Genomic DNA, 18,832 nt, shown 5'->3' on the forward strand with positions numbered 1-18,832 from the left:
ACGTGTTGGTGTAAATTTGTCTTCTGCAGAGCCTCCTTGAGAACGGGTAGACCTAGAAATAGTACTATCGGGGGATGGCAGGAGATAAATTTAAATCAAAACGAAACCGTAGATTTTCTATTTTACTAATGCCATACTCTGTATTAGAGTACAAAGACTCGATTCATACAGGTTCTCTGAACCGTAAATTGGAATATTTTCCTAACGGTGCCTTTTGGTATTGTCATACCTGGGTTAAACAAAGAACTTAAATCGAGTCGACATTTATTTCAATTATTCCCCGTTAGAGGGCGTTCTAACCATACTACGGTATAAATAGTTTTATTTTATACCGAGAAACTACGGACGTGTTGGTGTAAATTTGTCTTCTGCAGAGCCTCCTTGACAACGGGTAGACCTAGAAATAGTACTATCGGGGGATGGCAGGAGACAAATTTAAATCAAAACGAAACCGTAGATTTTCTATTTTACTAATGCCATACTCTGTATTAGAGTACAAAGACTCGATTCATACAGGTTCTCTGAACCTTAAATTGGAATATTTTCCTAACGGTGCCTTTTGGTATTGTCATACCTGGGTTAAACAGAGAACTTGAATCGAGTCGACATTAATTTCACTTATTCCCCGTTAGAGAGCGTTCTAACCATACTGCGGTATAAATAATTTATTTTATACCGAGAAACTACGGACGTGTTGGTGTAAATTTGTCTTCTGCAGAGCCTCCTTGACAACGGGTAGACCTAGAAATAGTACTATCGGGGGATGGCAGGAGATAAATTTAAATCAAAACGAAACCGTAGATTTTCTATTTTACTAATTTGCATGTATTTGAAAGAGACCCACAATAGCAATAAATCTGTCTAATGACTACAAAATGGCTGAAATTTTTTAAACTATATTGAGTGTGCTTTAATAATTTTTAAAACCACAACTATATTTGTTTTTATTTAGGTCCTGGATTACAAAGAATGGTACTTGTAGATTTACCAGGAATAATTTCAGTGAGTATCCAGAGGGAGGGAGGGAGAGAGTTTTATTTCAAGCATTTGATTTATTTAATTTTTTTATTTTCTAGACACAAACGACAGACATGGCTGCTGATACTAGAGAAAGTATTAAACAAATGACTCAAGCTTATATGAATAATCCTAATGCTATTATTTTATGTATACAGGTAAGTAAACTTTATTGTAAAGTCCAAACTCAATTGAAGACGGAAGTCTCGAGCTTATCGGTAATATCTGAGAAACTCATGAAAGTACAAAATTTAGTTTTCTAGAATACTTAATTATGATGTATATAACTTAACTTGTCTTTACATATTGGTTTGTAACACTAAATGATTTCGCGTAAATGAAATAAAACAAAAATAACAAACTCGTTTCCACACCTTCCTGAGGTAGAGTTCCGACACATTTTTTGTGATATCCCTGTAGGCTTAATCACCATATAAAAATTAACATAGCTGCTATTACAAAATAGTGAAGAAGTTAATAATTGAAAACTTGAAGTAAAAAAGGATGTAAGTGCCACAAAGAGAGTTATTGTTTTTCTATAATTACGTTTTTTATATAACCAAACTAACTCTATTAGATTGAAAATAAAGTAGTAAGGAGGTAACCTAACAACTGAATGCTCTCGTTATTCTGCTAATTTATCAATTACATACTCTGGCTGAAAATTTTGTGATTTTACTATTTCTAATTTGTTTTTTGTTGGAGCGGTTTGAGGTATTTCTAGATTTTTATTTGGCATAAATGTTAAAATATCCGATTTCTTCGTATTGACATTTGGAATTTTATGAAGTTGTGAAGAATGACACCCAGCGTTATCTATAACTATTGCCCAATTCATAGTCCTGTCGCCAGGGAGGGTACAACGGCCTCCTTAATTCAGATGGACTTACCCAAGTTTTTTTATGTATTTTGACCCGTAGAACACGAATTTTTTGGGTAACAGTTGATCCGGATGTCGATAAGATTGTTATAAACAAAGAACTTGAGGAATTACATAACAACGATTTTTCGCAAAACAAAACATTTTTTTGTAGTTTTTGGGTGATTCTTAGCAAAAAATGATCTTACAAGTTTTTTCATAGGATGCATAGTTTTCGAGATAAACGCGGTTAAACTTTCAAAAAATCGAAAAAGTGCAATTTTTGAACCCGAATAACTTTTGATTAAAAAATAAAATAGCAATTCGGCTTACTGCATTTGAAAGTTCAAGTCAAATTCTATCGGTTTTGATTATTTGCATTGCTAAAAATTAAGTTTTTATTTGTTAAACAAAGCCATAAACACATAGTGTTTCCCGTGCCCAATGCATGCGTTTTAATGTACGTAATCTACGTAGAAATTGTCTGTATGCGCGCCTACTCGTTCGATTTCAAATGAGAAATGCATTGAAAACATCATTCAATCACTATGTGTTTATAGCTTTGTTTAACAATAAAAAATTAATTTTTAGCAGTGAAAGTAATCAAAACCGATAGAATTTGACTTGAACTTTCAAATGCAGTAAGCAGAATTGCTATTTTATTTTTCAATCAAAAGTTATTCGGGTTCAAAAATTGCAATTTTTCGAATTTTTGAAAGTTTAACTGCGTTTATGTCGAAAACTATGCATCCTACGAAAAAACTTGTAAAAACATTTTTTGCTTAGAATGACCCAAAAAATACCAAAAAATGTTTTGTTTTGCAAAAAGTCGCTGTTATGTAATTCCTCAAGTTCTTTGTTTATAACAATCTTATCGACATCCGGATCAACTGTTACCCAAAATATTCGTGTTCTACGGGTCAAAATACATAAAAAACTTGGGTAAGTCCATCTGAATTAAAGAGGCCGTTGTAACCCCACTGGCGACAGGACTATCAGTGGTATATTTGGTAACAGTTGTTGTAAAAACCATTTTTCGAACAATTCACTAGTCATATCTTCGTGATAGTCTGCCACGACTTTTTAATATTTTTGACACATATGAGAAGCGCGTTTTGTACGAATCCGTCTTCATGTCCTGCATGTAAAAATATTACGCGTTTTCCCCTCGAACAAGTTGCTTTCAACGTGCAATTTTTAGAATTATCCACCCACCCTTTTTTAACTACGCCATGAGTATCACACCACGTCTCATCTAAGTATACAATGTTCCTGCCTAATTTTCGATAATGTTTATTATTTTTTAAATAAATTTGACGAAGGTTCACAATACAGGTTGATTCCATTATAACTATTCGCATATTTGTTTTGTGTAAATCCGCAATGAACAAGAATTTCGCGAAGAATTTTCAAGGATTAATAAGAATAACAACTGTAGGTTTGTAATTTACTGTGCATTAATTCTAATGTTGGAACTTTGATTTCTTTATAAATATCGTATACCGTTCTTCGAATTACATCTCTTGAAGCGTCATCAATTTTATGAAATTATTGTTCGTGACGTTTTCTTTTGAAGCTGTGAGCAGTGACATCTCCCCTCGTAATGACCCTATAAACCGAACTATTTGACATTTTTGTTAATTTACAGATTCTATTGATTATTTCATTCATAGGAGATTCTGACCAATAGAAAGCTACAGAAATAAAAATTAAACTGATAATTTTTGATAATTTCCCTTCGTCAAGTATATTACGTCAGATGCCCTTCGTTGCTACGAAAAAATACATTCAGTGACATTAATGACAATTAATGTTTTAGAAATTATAAAAGTCATGACTTTCAACCGTCAAATATTTATAACAACTGTGTGTTTAATTGTACTAATTTGTACTTACATAAATAAATTACAATAAAATTTTGGTTTTGAACAGTTTTATTCATGAAATAATCGCAACAGATTGCACTCGATCTCTAAAATTAATATAGAATTTTTGCCCTCGTGACACTTTGACATAATTTCACTCCCCTTCGGGTCGTGAAATTAAAACTGTCAAAGTGTCACTCGGGAAAAATTCAATAATTTTAGAGTTCTTGTGCAATTACTACTGATAATTTCATGCGGGGTTGAATTTTCATTTTTTGTTCTTGAACATGCAAATTCTGGTTGTAAAACTCCTGGTCGACATTTTATAATCAACAATAAACACATCAACTTACCACAGGAACGACAGTGAAGTAGCTAAACATTTTTATTCTTTAGACGACGTTGCCGAACATAAAAATCTTTTAACTTAAAATTGAAACTGAACTAATAATAAGCTTAAAGTACAACTGCAGTTTATGTATGAATTTTTTATTAAAAATAATCTTGAATCAATAGAAGTACAAAATTAATTCTACAGCCATTTTTAGGATTGTTGTTTAGAATCTTTTGAAGAAATCGAATATTTATTTAACATATGGCTACGCTGTGCTTTGTTTTCACCTCAACAAAAGAGATGGAACATCTCATGATGTGTTTCGAAAATACGAGGATATCTTGAATTGGTTGGTTATATTACGCACAGCGCTTCGTGTAGTAAAACAGCTCTGTTATATAATATATTTGAAACTCCTCGTAAAATTGGCATTTGAGTTTGGATATACTTTTTATTTTTTTAATAAAATAGAAAATACTTTTATTTTTAGGATGGTGCTGTAGATGCAGAACGAAGTAACGTTACAGATCTTGTGGCATCGTGTGATCCTAGCGGCAAAAGAACGATATTTGTTTTAACCAAAGTTGATATGGCCGAAGAAAATTTAGCTGATCCTAACAGGGTAATTTTTTAGTTCAATAATTGTATCTATAATATTAATTTTCAATAAAAGATAAGAATAAGATATAATAAATAAATAATAGTGTCCAACACTAAAACACTGAAAACTTTTTTGTTTTCAATACTTCGGCAAAATTTATTACAATTTATGTCACTACAGCTGTTTCGGCAGAGTATCTTTTTCAAGTGATGTATTTTACGGTGTCTGCACTTTAAAGTCTCTAACTGGATAGGAATAGGGAGCTGAGGAGTAGGGAGCTGTTGGTCTCAAGTTGGTCATTCAGAATTATATCTGTATTTTTAATTTGTTGATTTCCATTGATTCTAGTAAAGATAGCTTAAGGCTTTTATTATGAGCATGAAGAATTTGAAATTGTTCATTAGAAGAATGATTATGATTTAGAAGGTGAAGTGCTTACGTAGAATCTGTTTTTCTGTTATTGAAAGCCCTTTTTGTGTTCTACGTTACGATTGTCAAAGGTTCTGCCAGTCTGACTGATGTAAGTTTTTGGGTATACACCACTCTGTAATTATTGCTTTTTCTTTTGGCTCTTATTGTTGTTAATGTATTTGTCTAAGTTGTTGTTTGTTCTGAAAGCTGGTGTTATTCCTTTCTTATTTATGTGTTTGGTTATTTTTGTTGATATCTTCCCTGTGTATATGTTAGAAAAACAGAAAATCCAAAAGTCGACTGCAACGAAATATCAGTGGTTCACAAATATAATAGACGGAGAGGCAGCGCTGAAAAATCTATTTGAATTTACTAAAGCTAGATTTTTCACAGTTGATTACTGTGAGTGTGTAGAGAACATACTGCGGTCGGTCAAGCGAAACGTAGAACAAGGGTTACTGAGAGGGTATCAAAGTTGCTTTCCTACGAAGGTAATTATTTCCATTTACTAAGGCTGAAAATCAGTACACACATTCTAAATTATTTTTTTTTATTTATTAAACACCAATAAGATGCTTAAGGACATTACAATCTGATCAAATAATGTGATCAATGAGCAACTTATTTCTAACCTAAATTACTACTAAAAAACTTAAGACTAAGGACAAACTCGATAGTACCCCCTAGGTTCTGTTAATATATTGCACAAATTTTAACTTGTACCATCACTTCCACCGTGCACTATTTTTCACTTAACTAACTCGAAGGGTTTCTTCCTCTTAAGTCTTCTAGATCTGTAGAAGATCTGTAGACTACAGATCTAGAAGATCTGTAGTCTAGATCCGTGTTGTCGAGGAGCTGGATGGCCTCAACATTGACGTGTTGAAGAAGTCGTTGTTCGTGACTCTTGGCAAATTTTTCTATGGTCTTGTTAACAGTATCCATGTCTAGGTCCCTATGGAGATCACTGTTCCTATAGTACCATGGAGCGTTGACAATGCTCCTTAGCACTTTGTTTTGGAATCGTTGAATGATAATTAAATTTGTATTACTAGCGCAGCCCCATAGTTGGATGCCATATGTCCATATAGGTTTTATAATCTGTTTATACAAAAGTATTTTATTGTAGATCGAGAGAGTGGATTGTCTTCCCAATAGCCAATACATTTTTTTATACTTCATGTTTAGGTGTTCTCGTTTCTTTTTAACATGGGCCTTCCAGCGTAGCCTAGCTTCTAGTGTAATACCCAAATACTTTGCGGTGTCGACATATGGTATCTGAGTATTATTTAAGTTAACAGGAATGTATTGATTTTTCTTGTTTGTAAATTGACCAAATTCTTTTCCAATAATATCTTTAAGACCAATACAAACCGAGATACGGCATGTTAAAGGTTAGCTTTTTTCGTCAAATGCATAATTTGAAATATTCAAAGCCAAATAATGGGAAAAGTTTGCATTTTTCGAGGAAAACTTAAATAATCTTTTTTCAAGTATACAATTAGACCTTTCGAAAAAAAAATAATAAAAATTTTCTATCATGAAAATTAAGCGCTTATTTGGCTTTGAATATCTCAAATTGTTTATTTGACGAAAAAAGCTAACCTTTAACATGCCGTATCTCGGTTTGTATTGGTCTTAAAGATATAGGAAAAGAATTTGGTTTGTGTTACTAAAAGATACAATTTCGATATCTACAGTTTTTTTATTAAATGCATATTTTTCGAGGTATTCTCAAAAAACCCTCTAAAAAAGTCGATTTTTTCGTCGAAAAACTATTATTTTCAAGCGCGAATAACTCTAAAAATATTAGTTTTACGAAGAAAATGTAAAAAACATTTTTCTCTTAGAATTACTTTTTCCATCGAATTACATGGTTAAAATGTAATAAAAAATTTCCACCCCCGAGATGGGGTGGCAACCACCCCCAAGGTTTTAGCGTATGATAGCGGCATGACATAGAAAATGATCCTTGGACTATTCCCTACCTTCTGTGAAAATTTCAAGTAAATCCATGCTGGACGAAAAAATTGCGAGCCAAAATGCTTCATTTCCTCAATCGACTATTGGGGCCGACCGACCGGCTCTGTCCCGTCATACAGCTGACCGACTATAATAACTTTTATTTCTATTTAATTTAGAATGTGTGTACTGATTTTCAGCCTTAGTAAATAGAAATAATTACCTTCGTAGGAAAGCAACTTTGATACCCTCTCAGTAACCCCTGTTCTACGTTTCGCTTGACCGGCCGCAGTATGTTTCTCTACACACTCACAGTAATCAACTGTGAAGAATCTAGCTTTAGTAAATTCAAATAGATTTTTCAGCGCTGCCTCTTGGTCTATAAATATAAAATCCAAATGAAAAAATCCAAATTGCCAGGGACAATCAAACTGCCGAACTGCAAAGAAGAATCACCTTAGCATGGGTCGTATATGGAACTCTATCAAACATCTTTAAGAGCAACATGCCAAATTATCTGAAAAAGGAGACGTTCGACCAATGTGTACTTCCAGTCGTGACTTACGGCGCCGAAACACTAACATTAATTTAAGCCACAGCAACCAAACTTAGAATGGCCCAAAGAATGATGGAACAGTTACTACTTGTACTGACTCTCAGAGACAGTGTTAGAAACGAGGAAATCAGGAGAAGGACAGAAGTCACAGAGCGAATACCATGGCTGAAGTGGAATTGGGTGACCCTTGTGGCCAAAATGAAGGACGAGAGGTGGACCCAAAAAATTACACGTGGAGACCACGAAGCAGATAGAAGACGTAGAGGAAAACCACCTACACGATGGACAGATGACGTCAAAAGGATAGCTGGGGATTGATTGCAGGAAGCTCAATACCGACAGAACTGGAAGAAATTAGGGGAGGCCTATGTCCAACTTTGGAGATGATGATGTGATAGAGCACAAGATACTGTGTTTTTTCTGTGGTGGTTGGAAGACTAATTTCAGGGCTTTATTTTTAAACCAAAAACTGGATAAGATGCAGTTGTTAACCAAATGGTTGAAAAGAAGACATCATTTAATCAAGGAGTTCACTTACTCTAGGTGGACTGAACCGAAAGACAACGTACCTTGCCAAAAGCTGTAATTTTTTTAAATTTCAGGTTTGATGAGTTAAACACTTAATTTGACAGTATTACCTTTCTTATGCTTTCGTTTCAGTTCATATTATTTCTAGTTTAATTAATCTGCGACAAAAATGTATTCCGATGTTGATACATACTTCGGTTTATTTGAAATTTCATTTGTTGGTAGACGTGTCCTAAATACAGGGTGATTGATTAGTAGGGTAAAGCTCAATAGCTCCGCTATAGTAATAGATAGCAATAAAAGTTAATAACAAAAATTTTAGCTACCCTTGAGCTTCACATTACGAAATTAGTTAGAATGTTACAGGGTGTTCGATAACACAGTGGCAGACCTAACTTATGTTTTTTTAAATGGAACACCCTATATTTTATTTTATATTTGAAATCCTGTTAACTTCTCCATCACAAAAATATAAAGGTTTGTAATGTTATACAGGGTATTTACAAAGTTATAACCAATTTTGTATGAAAATCGTAACAAGTTCAACTCCCTGTATAAATAAAAATAAGCACAACAGCAATGGTTTATTAATGCCATATTTTTTTATTTATTGTCAATATTTTTAAGAATTATTGATATTGCTAATTTTCTTTATATCAAATACAGGGTGAGTAGAAACGCAAGTACATTATTTTCTCAGTAATGTTAAATGGAACACCCTGTATTTTATATCATTATTGAAAAGTAACATTAACGTACATACTTTAATTTTTATATAACATTCCCTATGCCCAAATTTATTAGTTTTCGAGATATTTTCATTTTTCAGAGCAAATTATTTTAGGTGTGTTAAAATTTATCTAAATTTTAAGTAAGCCATGACTGACGTGACAATTTAAGATTACCGATTATCAATCCGGTAATCAATGTGACACTGTAGCAAATAAAGAAATAAAAATAATTTATTAGTAATACATTTTACAAACAAAAACACAACCACTACATACAACATTTTTGAAACAAATAAAATCTGTCTTTATGTAAATGCAACAAATAAACAAAGAAAATTAGTAATAAATTTTACAAAAAAACACACAAACACAAAATACAATATTTTGTGAAGACAATTAAACACTACTTTTGTATGTAAATGTAACAATGTAACAAATAAAGAACGAAACATAATTTATCAGTAATACATTTTGGAAAAAAACATGTTTGAAAAAATTAGAAGCTACTTTTAATAAAATATTTTTAATATTTAATTACATAAGGTGTTCAAAATTGTCTCCTAACACATTTATGTACGCCTAAAAACGATCATTGAATGAGCTACTTACTCTACGGAGCATTTGTAAATTAACACATCGAAATACGCTTTGTATTCTATTTTTCATCTCATCCCTTGTTGTTGGAGGTATTTTATAAACTTCATTATTAACGTAACCCCAAAAAAATCAGTCCAGTTTATTAAATTCTGGTGATTTGGGTGGCCACGCTACTGGTCCATTGGAAAATGAAAATATCTCGAAAACTAATAAATTTAGACATAGGGAATGTTATCTAAAAATTAAAGTACGGTAATGGTACTTTTCAATAGTGATATAAAATACAGGGTGTTCCATTTAGAATTATTGAGAAAATAATGTACTTGCGTTTTGATTCACCCTGTATTTGATATAAAGAAAATTAGCAATATCGACCATTCTTGAAAATTTTGACAATACGTTAAAAAATATGGCATTAATAAACCATTGTTGTTTTGCTTATTTTTATTTATACAGGGAGTTGAACTTGTTACGATTTTCATATAAAATTGGTTATAACTTTGTAAATACCCTGTATAACATAACAAACCTTTATATTTTTGTGATGGAGAAGTTAACAGGATTTCGAATTTAAAATAAAATATAGGGTGTTCGATTTAAGAAAACATAAGTTTGGTCTGCCACTGTGTTATCGAACACCCTGTAACATTCTAACTAATTTTGTAATGTGAAGCTCAAAGGTGGCTACAATTTTTGTTATTAACTTTTATTGCTATCTATTACTATAGCGGAGCTATTGAGCTTTACCCTACTAATCAATCACCCTGTATAATAAAAAGATATAATATAAAAAACCATTTAATCTCATCTTATATTTAAAAAAACATTCTTTTCAGATAAGAAAGATATTATCGGGTAAATTATTTCCTATGAAGGCTCTCGGATATTTTGCTGTTGTTACAGGAAGAGGACGAAAAGATGATTCTATACAAACAATTAAAGATTATGAGGAAAATTTTTTCAGGGGTTCAAAATTATTTAAGTGAGTATTGATGAGGTCATGGTTATTAGCGCATTTTTAGTAAATGAATTTCAGATAAATATTATATTTAACACTGACAACACCCGATGAAATGTCTATACTAAAAGTCAAGCAACTAGGCGTGCACGTTATAGATTTAATGACATCATAACCCACCGGTACAAATTTGACGGTAAACAAAGTCAACAAAATTTTCCTCATATATTATTATTATTTTCGCGCCCGTCATGTTTAGCAGGAAAGCGCTGTTGCCAGATAAAAAACGTATGTATATTTACCACGGACTTGGCATCGAGGCTTGAACTTGAACGATACTCTCAAAATACGTTCCGTATTAAAATATAAAAATTTAGTGTAACAGAGTGAAAAATAAACTAATATAAACAAACTATAGTGAATTTAGACAGACGACAGTGCTCCCGATAAAAATAGTTCGTCAAAATGCAGTAGAAACTAGTGAGTAAGCGTTGCAAAAAGCATAATAACCTCTCAAACAATTAATAAACAACAGACAAAAACATTCCGATAAGAGGTGAAGTTCCGTCGAAAATAAAAGCGACGTTGCCGGCTATTGAAAAATTTCTGCAATAAAGCCGAAACATTAATACGAAAATCTATATCTGAGTAAAACTACAAAGTGCTGAGAAGGGTTGACGCTCCGCCAAGTCGATTGGGCTGACCCCCTTACCGCGGTACAATGGAGCAGATATTAGAAAAATTAGAGAGAATGGATGAAAGAAATGTAAGAATCGAAAGCAAAATAGATAAAATGCAAGTAGACCTGGATAAATTAAATAAAGAAAACGAGCAGTTGAAAGCAGATAACCAAGCAATGAGAACTAAAATCACGGAACAAGAAGTTAGAATCGAATTACTGGAAAGACAAGCCAGAAGAAAAAACATAATACAGGGGGTCGAAGAAAACCAAACAGAAAGCGAACAAGAGATGATAAATAAGATAAAGGGGATAATGAAAAAAATCGACGTACAACCAATCCTAGATGAAGAACTGGTAGAGATGAGAAGAATAGGTAGACAAGGTGATCCCCAAAATGTACCCAGACCCATCTTATTAGAAATGAAAAAGGAATCTACGAGAATGGAAATTCTGAAGGCTGCTAAAAACCTAAGAGGAACTAAAATATATATCAATGAGGACTTCCCGAAAAAAATACTACAAGAAAGGAAGCATCTTCTCCAGCACATGAAAATGGTACGCCAGGAAGGACACACAGCCGCACTAAAATACAACAAATTATGGATAAATGGTGAACTGTTCTCACTGGAGTAACTAGAAGGCATGGATGTAAATTACTGGAGGAAACCTGAAGAGAAGAAGAGTAACGCTAGGACAATAAACGACAGATCCCCCCTATCTGATGATATAGATTCACGCGGAAAATTGATAAAAATGACGTCAAAAAACTAACAAAACATATAACAAAAGGCGGCGACAGTATAACGGAGTTGGCAATGAATACGGACATGAAAATATTTTGTAAGAAAAGACGCAAAAACAAAAACAAATAAAATAAAAGACAAAAACAGGAAAATAAGAATAGGAACGTGGAACATTAAAACACTTCTAAGACCGGGCAAAATGGAAGAGTTGGCAAAAGAAATGACAAAATACAGGATGGAAATACTAGCGTTACAAGAAATAAGGTGGGCAGGAGAAGGGATGATCAATAGAAGAAACCACACAATGTACTACGCAGGAGAAAGCAAACAGGGTCGCAATGGAACCGCCTTTCTAGTTAGTAATAGCGTAAGAGACAAGATTATTAACTTTAAAGCGGTTGATGGAAGAATATCATATATAAGAATGAAAAATAAACAAGCAAATTTAACATTTGTTAATATATATGCACCTACAGAGAATGCTCCCGAAGAAGAAAAGAATGAATTCTATGAGAAACTTGAAGAATTGTACGAAGAAATACCAAAGAACGACATACTAATCCTATTAGGAGACTTTAACGCAAAGATAGGGAAAGAAGACACGAACAGAGAAATCGCAGGAAAAGAAACGATCCATCAAAATACGAACAACAATGGCAGGAGAATATGTAATCTAGCAGCAGCAACCAATACTTTTATTATTAGCACCCAATTCAAGCACAAAAAAGAGCACAAAGTAACGTGGCTAATACCTGGAACGACAGACGGAAACCAAATAGACCACATCCTAATTTCAAAAAAATGGAGAACAATTGTACAGAATGTGAGGTCCTACAGGGGAGCCAATGCTGATTCGGATCACATTTTGGTGATAGGCGACATGAAATTGAAGATACTTAAAGACAAAAACGACAGAAAGAAAAGAAAGAGGTGGAATAGGTCAAAACTAAACACAGATAATGCAAACAGAAAATTCTGCACTAAGTTGGAAGAAAAACTACTAGTCCTAAAACCATCGGACATAGATGAAACATGGGAAGACATAAAAGATAGTATTTTAACAGCAGCAGAGGAGACGATAGGACTAATGAACGACAATAAAAGAAAAGATTGGTACGATGAAGAATGCGAGCAAGCTAGTAAAGGCAAGGACCAAGCAAGACACAGGTGGTTGGCCACAGGGAAACAAGAAGATCTCCTACACTATAAAGAGAAAAAGAAAGAGTCAGACAAATGTTGCAGAACTAAAAAGAAGAAATGGATTGAAGACTTACTGCTGGAACTCGAAGCTAATAGTAACGATAATGCAAGACTATATAAACACATAAAAGCACAGAATAAGAAAAAGATTCCGGCAAATATTGGAAAAAAGGAATGGGAAACACACTATAGAGAATTGTTCAAAAAGAAAGGCGATGCTGAAAATGCAGAAAATGAAGAACAAACAGTAAATAGGAATGAAGAACAATCAGAGCCTCCCTCATACAACGAAGCATTGGCGACCATAAACAGATTAAAGACAAGGAAAGCAGCAGGACCAGACGACATTATAAATGAGTTCTTCAAGAAAGGGGGAGAGGAACTAGCCCACAGAATCCACAAGCTGGTAGAACGAATATGGGAAGAAGAACGCATGCCGAACGACTGGAATTGCGGTCTGCTAACACCAATCCCTAAAAAAGGTGACAAGACGAAATGCACTAACTACAGGGGAATCACGCTATTAAATACAATGTACAAAATATTAACTAATTTGATCAGACAAAGAATAGAAAAAGAAACGAGAACAAAAATAGGTGAATACCAGCATGGATTCAGAGAAGGTAAGTCAACAATAGATGCAATACACATTGTAACGCAAATCGTCGAAAAAAGTTACGAGCATGGAATAGATCTACATATACTGTTTATTGACTACAAGCAAGCCAATATTAATACTAGATAAAGAAGCAAAGAAGAGAGGGCTAGTAATAAACCAAAGCAAAACGAAATACCTCAAGTATTATTTTGTTTATTTTTAAGAGAGAATACGAACATCGAGAAAGAAATTAAGCTTGGAGCATATACATTTGAAAGAGTACACCGTTTCAAATATCTGGGAGTGATGGTGAATGGCAGAAATGATAGAACGGATGAAATAAATGAACGCATCCTACTGGGTAATAAAACCTATTGGAACTACCAAAAATTCTTGAAAGAAAAACACATTAGTAAGACAACCAAATTAAAAATTTACAAGACTGCAATCAGGCCAGTGATCACCTATGGTGCAGAGACGATGTGCCTAACACAAAAAGATGAAATGAGATTAGAAATCTTAGAGAGAAAGATAATTCGACGAATAATGGGACCGGTGAGGATAAGTGTAGGCGAATTTAGAAGATTAACAAATGAAGAAATTAAAGAAGTAATCCAGGGTGAAGACATAATCAAGTTCGTGAAGGCGCAGAGGCTCAGGTGGCTGGGACACACAGAAAGAGCTAACCCAGACTCTACGCTAAAGCGAGTAACTGGCTGGAGACCAACAACAGGGAGACCAAAGGGAAGACCCAAAACAAGATGGAGAGATCAAGTCTTGAGACATAAAGAAGCTGAGAATCTACAATTGGAAGGAGCGCTGTAAGGACCGGAAATAATGGAGAAAAGTTGTAGACAAAGCCAAGTCACACACGCTGCTATAATAATAAAAGACAACAGCGGACTGATTCTCCGCAACAAATGAATCAGAGAGCCCAAAAGGGCGGCAAACACTCCGCCAGGAGTGAATAAGCCATGATGATGATGATATTTACCACAGAAGCTACCGGCTACACTGTTTCTCTTTGTCTTTAAGAGTGTGAAACAAATACTGTACAAACTATCTGTATATAAGTGTCAAAGGCATGTTGTCTTATAGAAGGTTATGTGAGATTTTTGTTTATTTTTTTCTTCTTTTATGGCCTTTGGGAGCTGTACCCATTTAGCCAGCAACATTAATTTCTTAAAATTAACGCCTAACTAAACAACTACGCCTACCATGCAACAAGACTATTACGAACCTGATCTACCAATCAAGGATAGGTAAGGGAAAGTGAAGTTAGTTAAAAAATAAACTGTCAAAATATAAACTAAATAAATAAAATATAATTTGAAAACAATAATTTGAAATTATATTTAACCTCCAATATTATAACAGACGTCAGTTACCATTTACCATCTCACTAAATATAATAATGACGTCATATATACTCGTCACTCATTCTAGCCAATGAAATGCTCGCTGTAATAAACTGCTCGTCAAAAGTTTGGGATATAGAAAATTCTGCTGAATTTTTATAGTCGATTTTTTCGTGAACAGATTAACGGATTCCGCTAATTTTGTTTTTATTATTTTAGACTTTTCTTTAGTATTTACACAGCTTTGCAAAGGTTTACTCAAACTTTTGTTTTTTGTACTTATACCGGGTGGAAGAAAAGAAATGTTTTTCTTATGTTAAGTTTGAGACGCCCTGTAGGGAGGACGAGGTACAAATGGGAGTATATATTGAAATCGTATTGTAGTCTTATGTTTTGTGAACATTTTGTTTTTTGAATGTCCCTGATATCTTTAGAAATAAAAAAAATAGACGGTTTTGTAATTTAACATGTGTTTTAACTGAAACAAAAGTTTAAGACACCTTGTAGGGAGAAAAAGGCACAAAGGTGAGTATACCTCGATATTTTGTTGTAGTCTCATATTTTGTGAATATTTTATTTTTTTAATTTCTCTGATATCTTTAATAACAAATAAACTAGACGATATTACTCTTTAATATGTGTTTGTACTGACGACATGCGTCACATCACACATGTGAAACATAGAAAAGCATATTAAAGAGTAATACCGTCTAGTTTCTTTGTTATTAAAGATATCAGAGAAATTAAAAAAATAAAATATTCAAAAAATATGAGACTACAACATAATATTGGGGTATACTCACCTTTGTGCCTTTTTCTCCCTACAAGGTGTCTCAAACTTTTGTTGATGATGTCATCTTTGAGCTAACACATTAAAAGCAAATAACGCCTCTCTGGTTCCTAGTCCGTTTCTGAACCCAAACTGACTATCATCTATTCCTTCTTCCAGTTTTTTATTTATACGGCCATGTAATATTTTCAAGAATAATTTGAGAATGTGACTTATTAATGATATTGTTCTGTATTCACTGCAATCTTTAGGGTTTGTATTTTTAGGGATAGCACAAAAGTTGGAGAGTAACCACTGCTTTGGTATATTTCCTGTTTTGTACACTGTGTTAAACAAGTCTACGATAATGTCATAAGGTTTCATCATTTACGCATTTTAAGCTTTCTACTGGGAATTGGTCTGAACCTACTGCTTTACCATTTTTGCTGTTTTTTAATGCCGATTTAATTTCCTCTTTTAATATCTTTAAAACCATATCATCTTCTACTTCGACTTCCATCTGCTCTGGTCTATTGTCTTTCAACAATTCATTTATGTATTCTGTCCATCTCTTTAATTTTTCCTTAGTACTCAACACAAGTTTCCCATCTGTATCTTTGAGTATTTCCGGTTTTCTTTTTCTGTTGTTCTGAGTTAATTCCTTAATTTTTTTATGTGTGTTAAAATTATCATGTCTTTTCTGGTGTTCTTCTATTTCTGTGCATTGTTCTTTTAACCATTGTTCTTTAGCCTGCTTAATTTGGGATTTTATTTGTTTATCCACATTTTTGTACATCTGGTTATCTTTGTTTTTATGCTGACGTCTTTCTTCTATTAAATCTAAGATTTCCTCCGTCATCCATTGTTTCTTTTTGTATCTGGTTGGTGTAAGAATTTCTTTTTGATACTTATCTATTTCTGTCTTTATTAATAACCATTTTGTCTCTGTTTCAGTATTTTGCTGGATTTGTTCTTTAACATTCATTAAACGGTTATTAGTTTCATCTGTCAGGCGTTGTTTTATGAGTGAGTTTCTTAGTTTACTTGTATCGATTTTTACATCTGTTGTTCTGCGTTTTATTATTTTTATTTTGAGCCTAATTTTGGTCACTACTGGGTTGTGATCTGATCCTATGTCGGCACCTGGATAGGTTTTTGAAGATATAATTGCGTTCTTGTATCTTTGTCTAATTAATACGTAATCTATTTGGTTTCTTACAATTCTCCCTTCTTGATCTGCTGGTGACTTCCAGGTATATAGTCTTCTCTTTGGCATTTTAAACAATGTATTAGTTATGACAAAATTATTGTTTTGGCAAAATTCGATAAGCCTGTCACCTCTTTCGTTTCTGTTGCCTAGACCATATCCTCCTGTACATTCTTCTACTTTTTCGTCTCCAACCTTTGCGTTAAAATCTCCCATTAAAATTGTAACATCCTGCGTTTTAATGGGTTTTAAAATATTGTCTAGGTCCTCGTAGAAAGTTTCCAAAGACATCCACAGAGAAGTAAAGTTTAAAATATATAAAACCACCATACAGCTTGGAAACATCTGAAAAGACAATAAACCTTATTAATACTTTTGAAAGACAGATATTAAGGAGGATATTGGGACAAACTTGCGACAGTGGTATATAGAGAATAAGGTTCAACCACGATTTATACCAATATTATAAAGAACTCTCTATAGCAAATTATTCAAAAATACAAAGATTGCCCTAGGCAGGTCACCTTATAAGAATGGATAACGGCAGAATACCTAGTAGAACACTTAGCAGAACTTTGATGGGACGTAGGCCAGTAGGAAGACCAAGGAATAGGTGGATAGACGAAGGGAAAACCGATCCTTAAGAGATATTGAGGATGGATAATGGGAGCAGAGCAGCCAGGGACAGAGATACTTGGAGGCGGATGCTGTAAGAGGCCAGGGCCCGACTTGGGCTGTAGCGCCATAGGAGAGAAAGAACAGAGTAACCATGACTAGTGGTTTGGTGCACCCTGTATTATTAAATGAATTACACATAATTTGTATCTGTCTTACTATTTTTAGAGATGGAGTAGTAAAGTCAACACAAGTGACGACGAGAAATTTAAGTCTTGCCGTTGCTGATTGTTTCTGGAAGATGGTGAAGGAGACGGTTGAACAGCAAGCAGACGCATTTAAGGCAAGGCGATTTAATTTAGAAACAGAGTGGAAAAATAATTTCCCAAGGTAAAGTGCATTTTACTATTCATAATAGTGCAGTCAGTGAGGGTATTTTGCTCCATACTTTGTCCTAATGCATAAATTTACTTAATATTTACACAGTAAGTAGGGAATAAAAGAGCTCATGAAATAAAGTCTACTCTATGCCAAAATATGATTTTATCTTGGGAGTGGTTCTCACTCCCTTCTCTGGGCAGAAATTTTTTTTGTCAAAATAACCACAAGGGTGGTTATAGAACTTAATTCTAAGCAAAAACTGTTCTATAAGTTTTTTTTGAAAACTCAATACTTTTCGAGTTAGCGTAGTTGAAAATTTGTCATTTTCATCGAAAAATGACACAATTTCGGACGGTTTTTTTGCGAAAAAGTTAAAAACTCTGCAGCTATTAACGAAAGAAACTGTATATTGTTCTGAAGCTATTTCTTTGTGGAATTTTTATAATTAACTATTCTAATTCTAAAAATAATTTTATTAACGTTTCGACATCCACACCGGATGTAGTAGTCAAAATACAAAATATTAATAATTAATTAAACAAAAATGTTTCAACATTTTTGTTTAAATTAATAATATTTTGTATTTTGACAACGACATCCGATGTGGATGTCGAAACGTTAATAAAATTATTTTTTTCAAGTTAAATTGTGGCGTATTTCCCAATTAGATTAGTTAATTAAAGAAACTGTAAGAAATATTTTTGTAGGTTATGTAAAAACAAATAAATTCGTTTTTTTTTTGGTAAATCTACACTCCTGGCAAAAAAAATGGGACACCTTAAAAATGGGTCATTTTTGATGTCTTGAATCTCCTAAACCTGTTGTCCGATTTTAGTGATTTTTTAATATGTTATAGGCTT

General features: G+C 33.4%; 1 protein-coding gene across 3 annotated transcripts in view; it reads left to right on the plus strand.

The window, feature by feature from the left end:
* Positions 1-18,832, plus strand: part of LOC114337779 (dynamin-like 120 kDa protein, mitochondrial) — a 231,158-nt gene that overhangs the window by 96,818 nt on the left and 115,508 nt on the right. For all 3 annotated transcript variants that reach the window (XM_050656057.1, XM_050656058.1, XM_050656059.1), the window contains 5 exons: positions 953-1,002; positions 1,077-1,175; positions 4,566-4,697; positions 10,298-10,443; positions 17,820-17,981. In XM_050656057.1, coding sequence (XP_050512014.1) covers positions 953-1,002; positions 1,077-1,175; positions 4,566-4,697; positions 10,298-10,443; positions 17,820-17,981 — 589 coding nt within the window. The remainder of the gene's footprint in view (positions 1-952; positions 1,003-1,076; positions 1,176-4,565; positions 4,698-10,297; positions 10,444-17,819; positions 17,982-18,832) is intronic.

This window comes from Diabrotica virgifera, chromosome 7 (genome assembly GCF_917563875.1).
Source record: "Diabrotica virgifera virgifera chromosome 7, PGI_DIABVI_V3a".
Taxonomy (NCBI): domain Eukaryota; kingdom Metazoa; phylum Arthropoda; class Insecta; order Coleoptera; family Chrysomelidae; genus Diabrotica; species Diabrotica virgifera.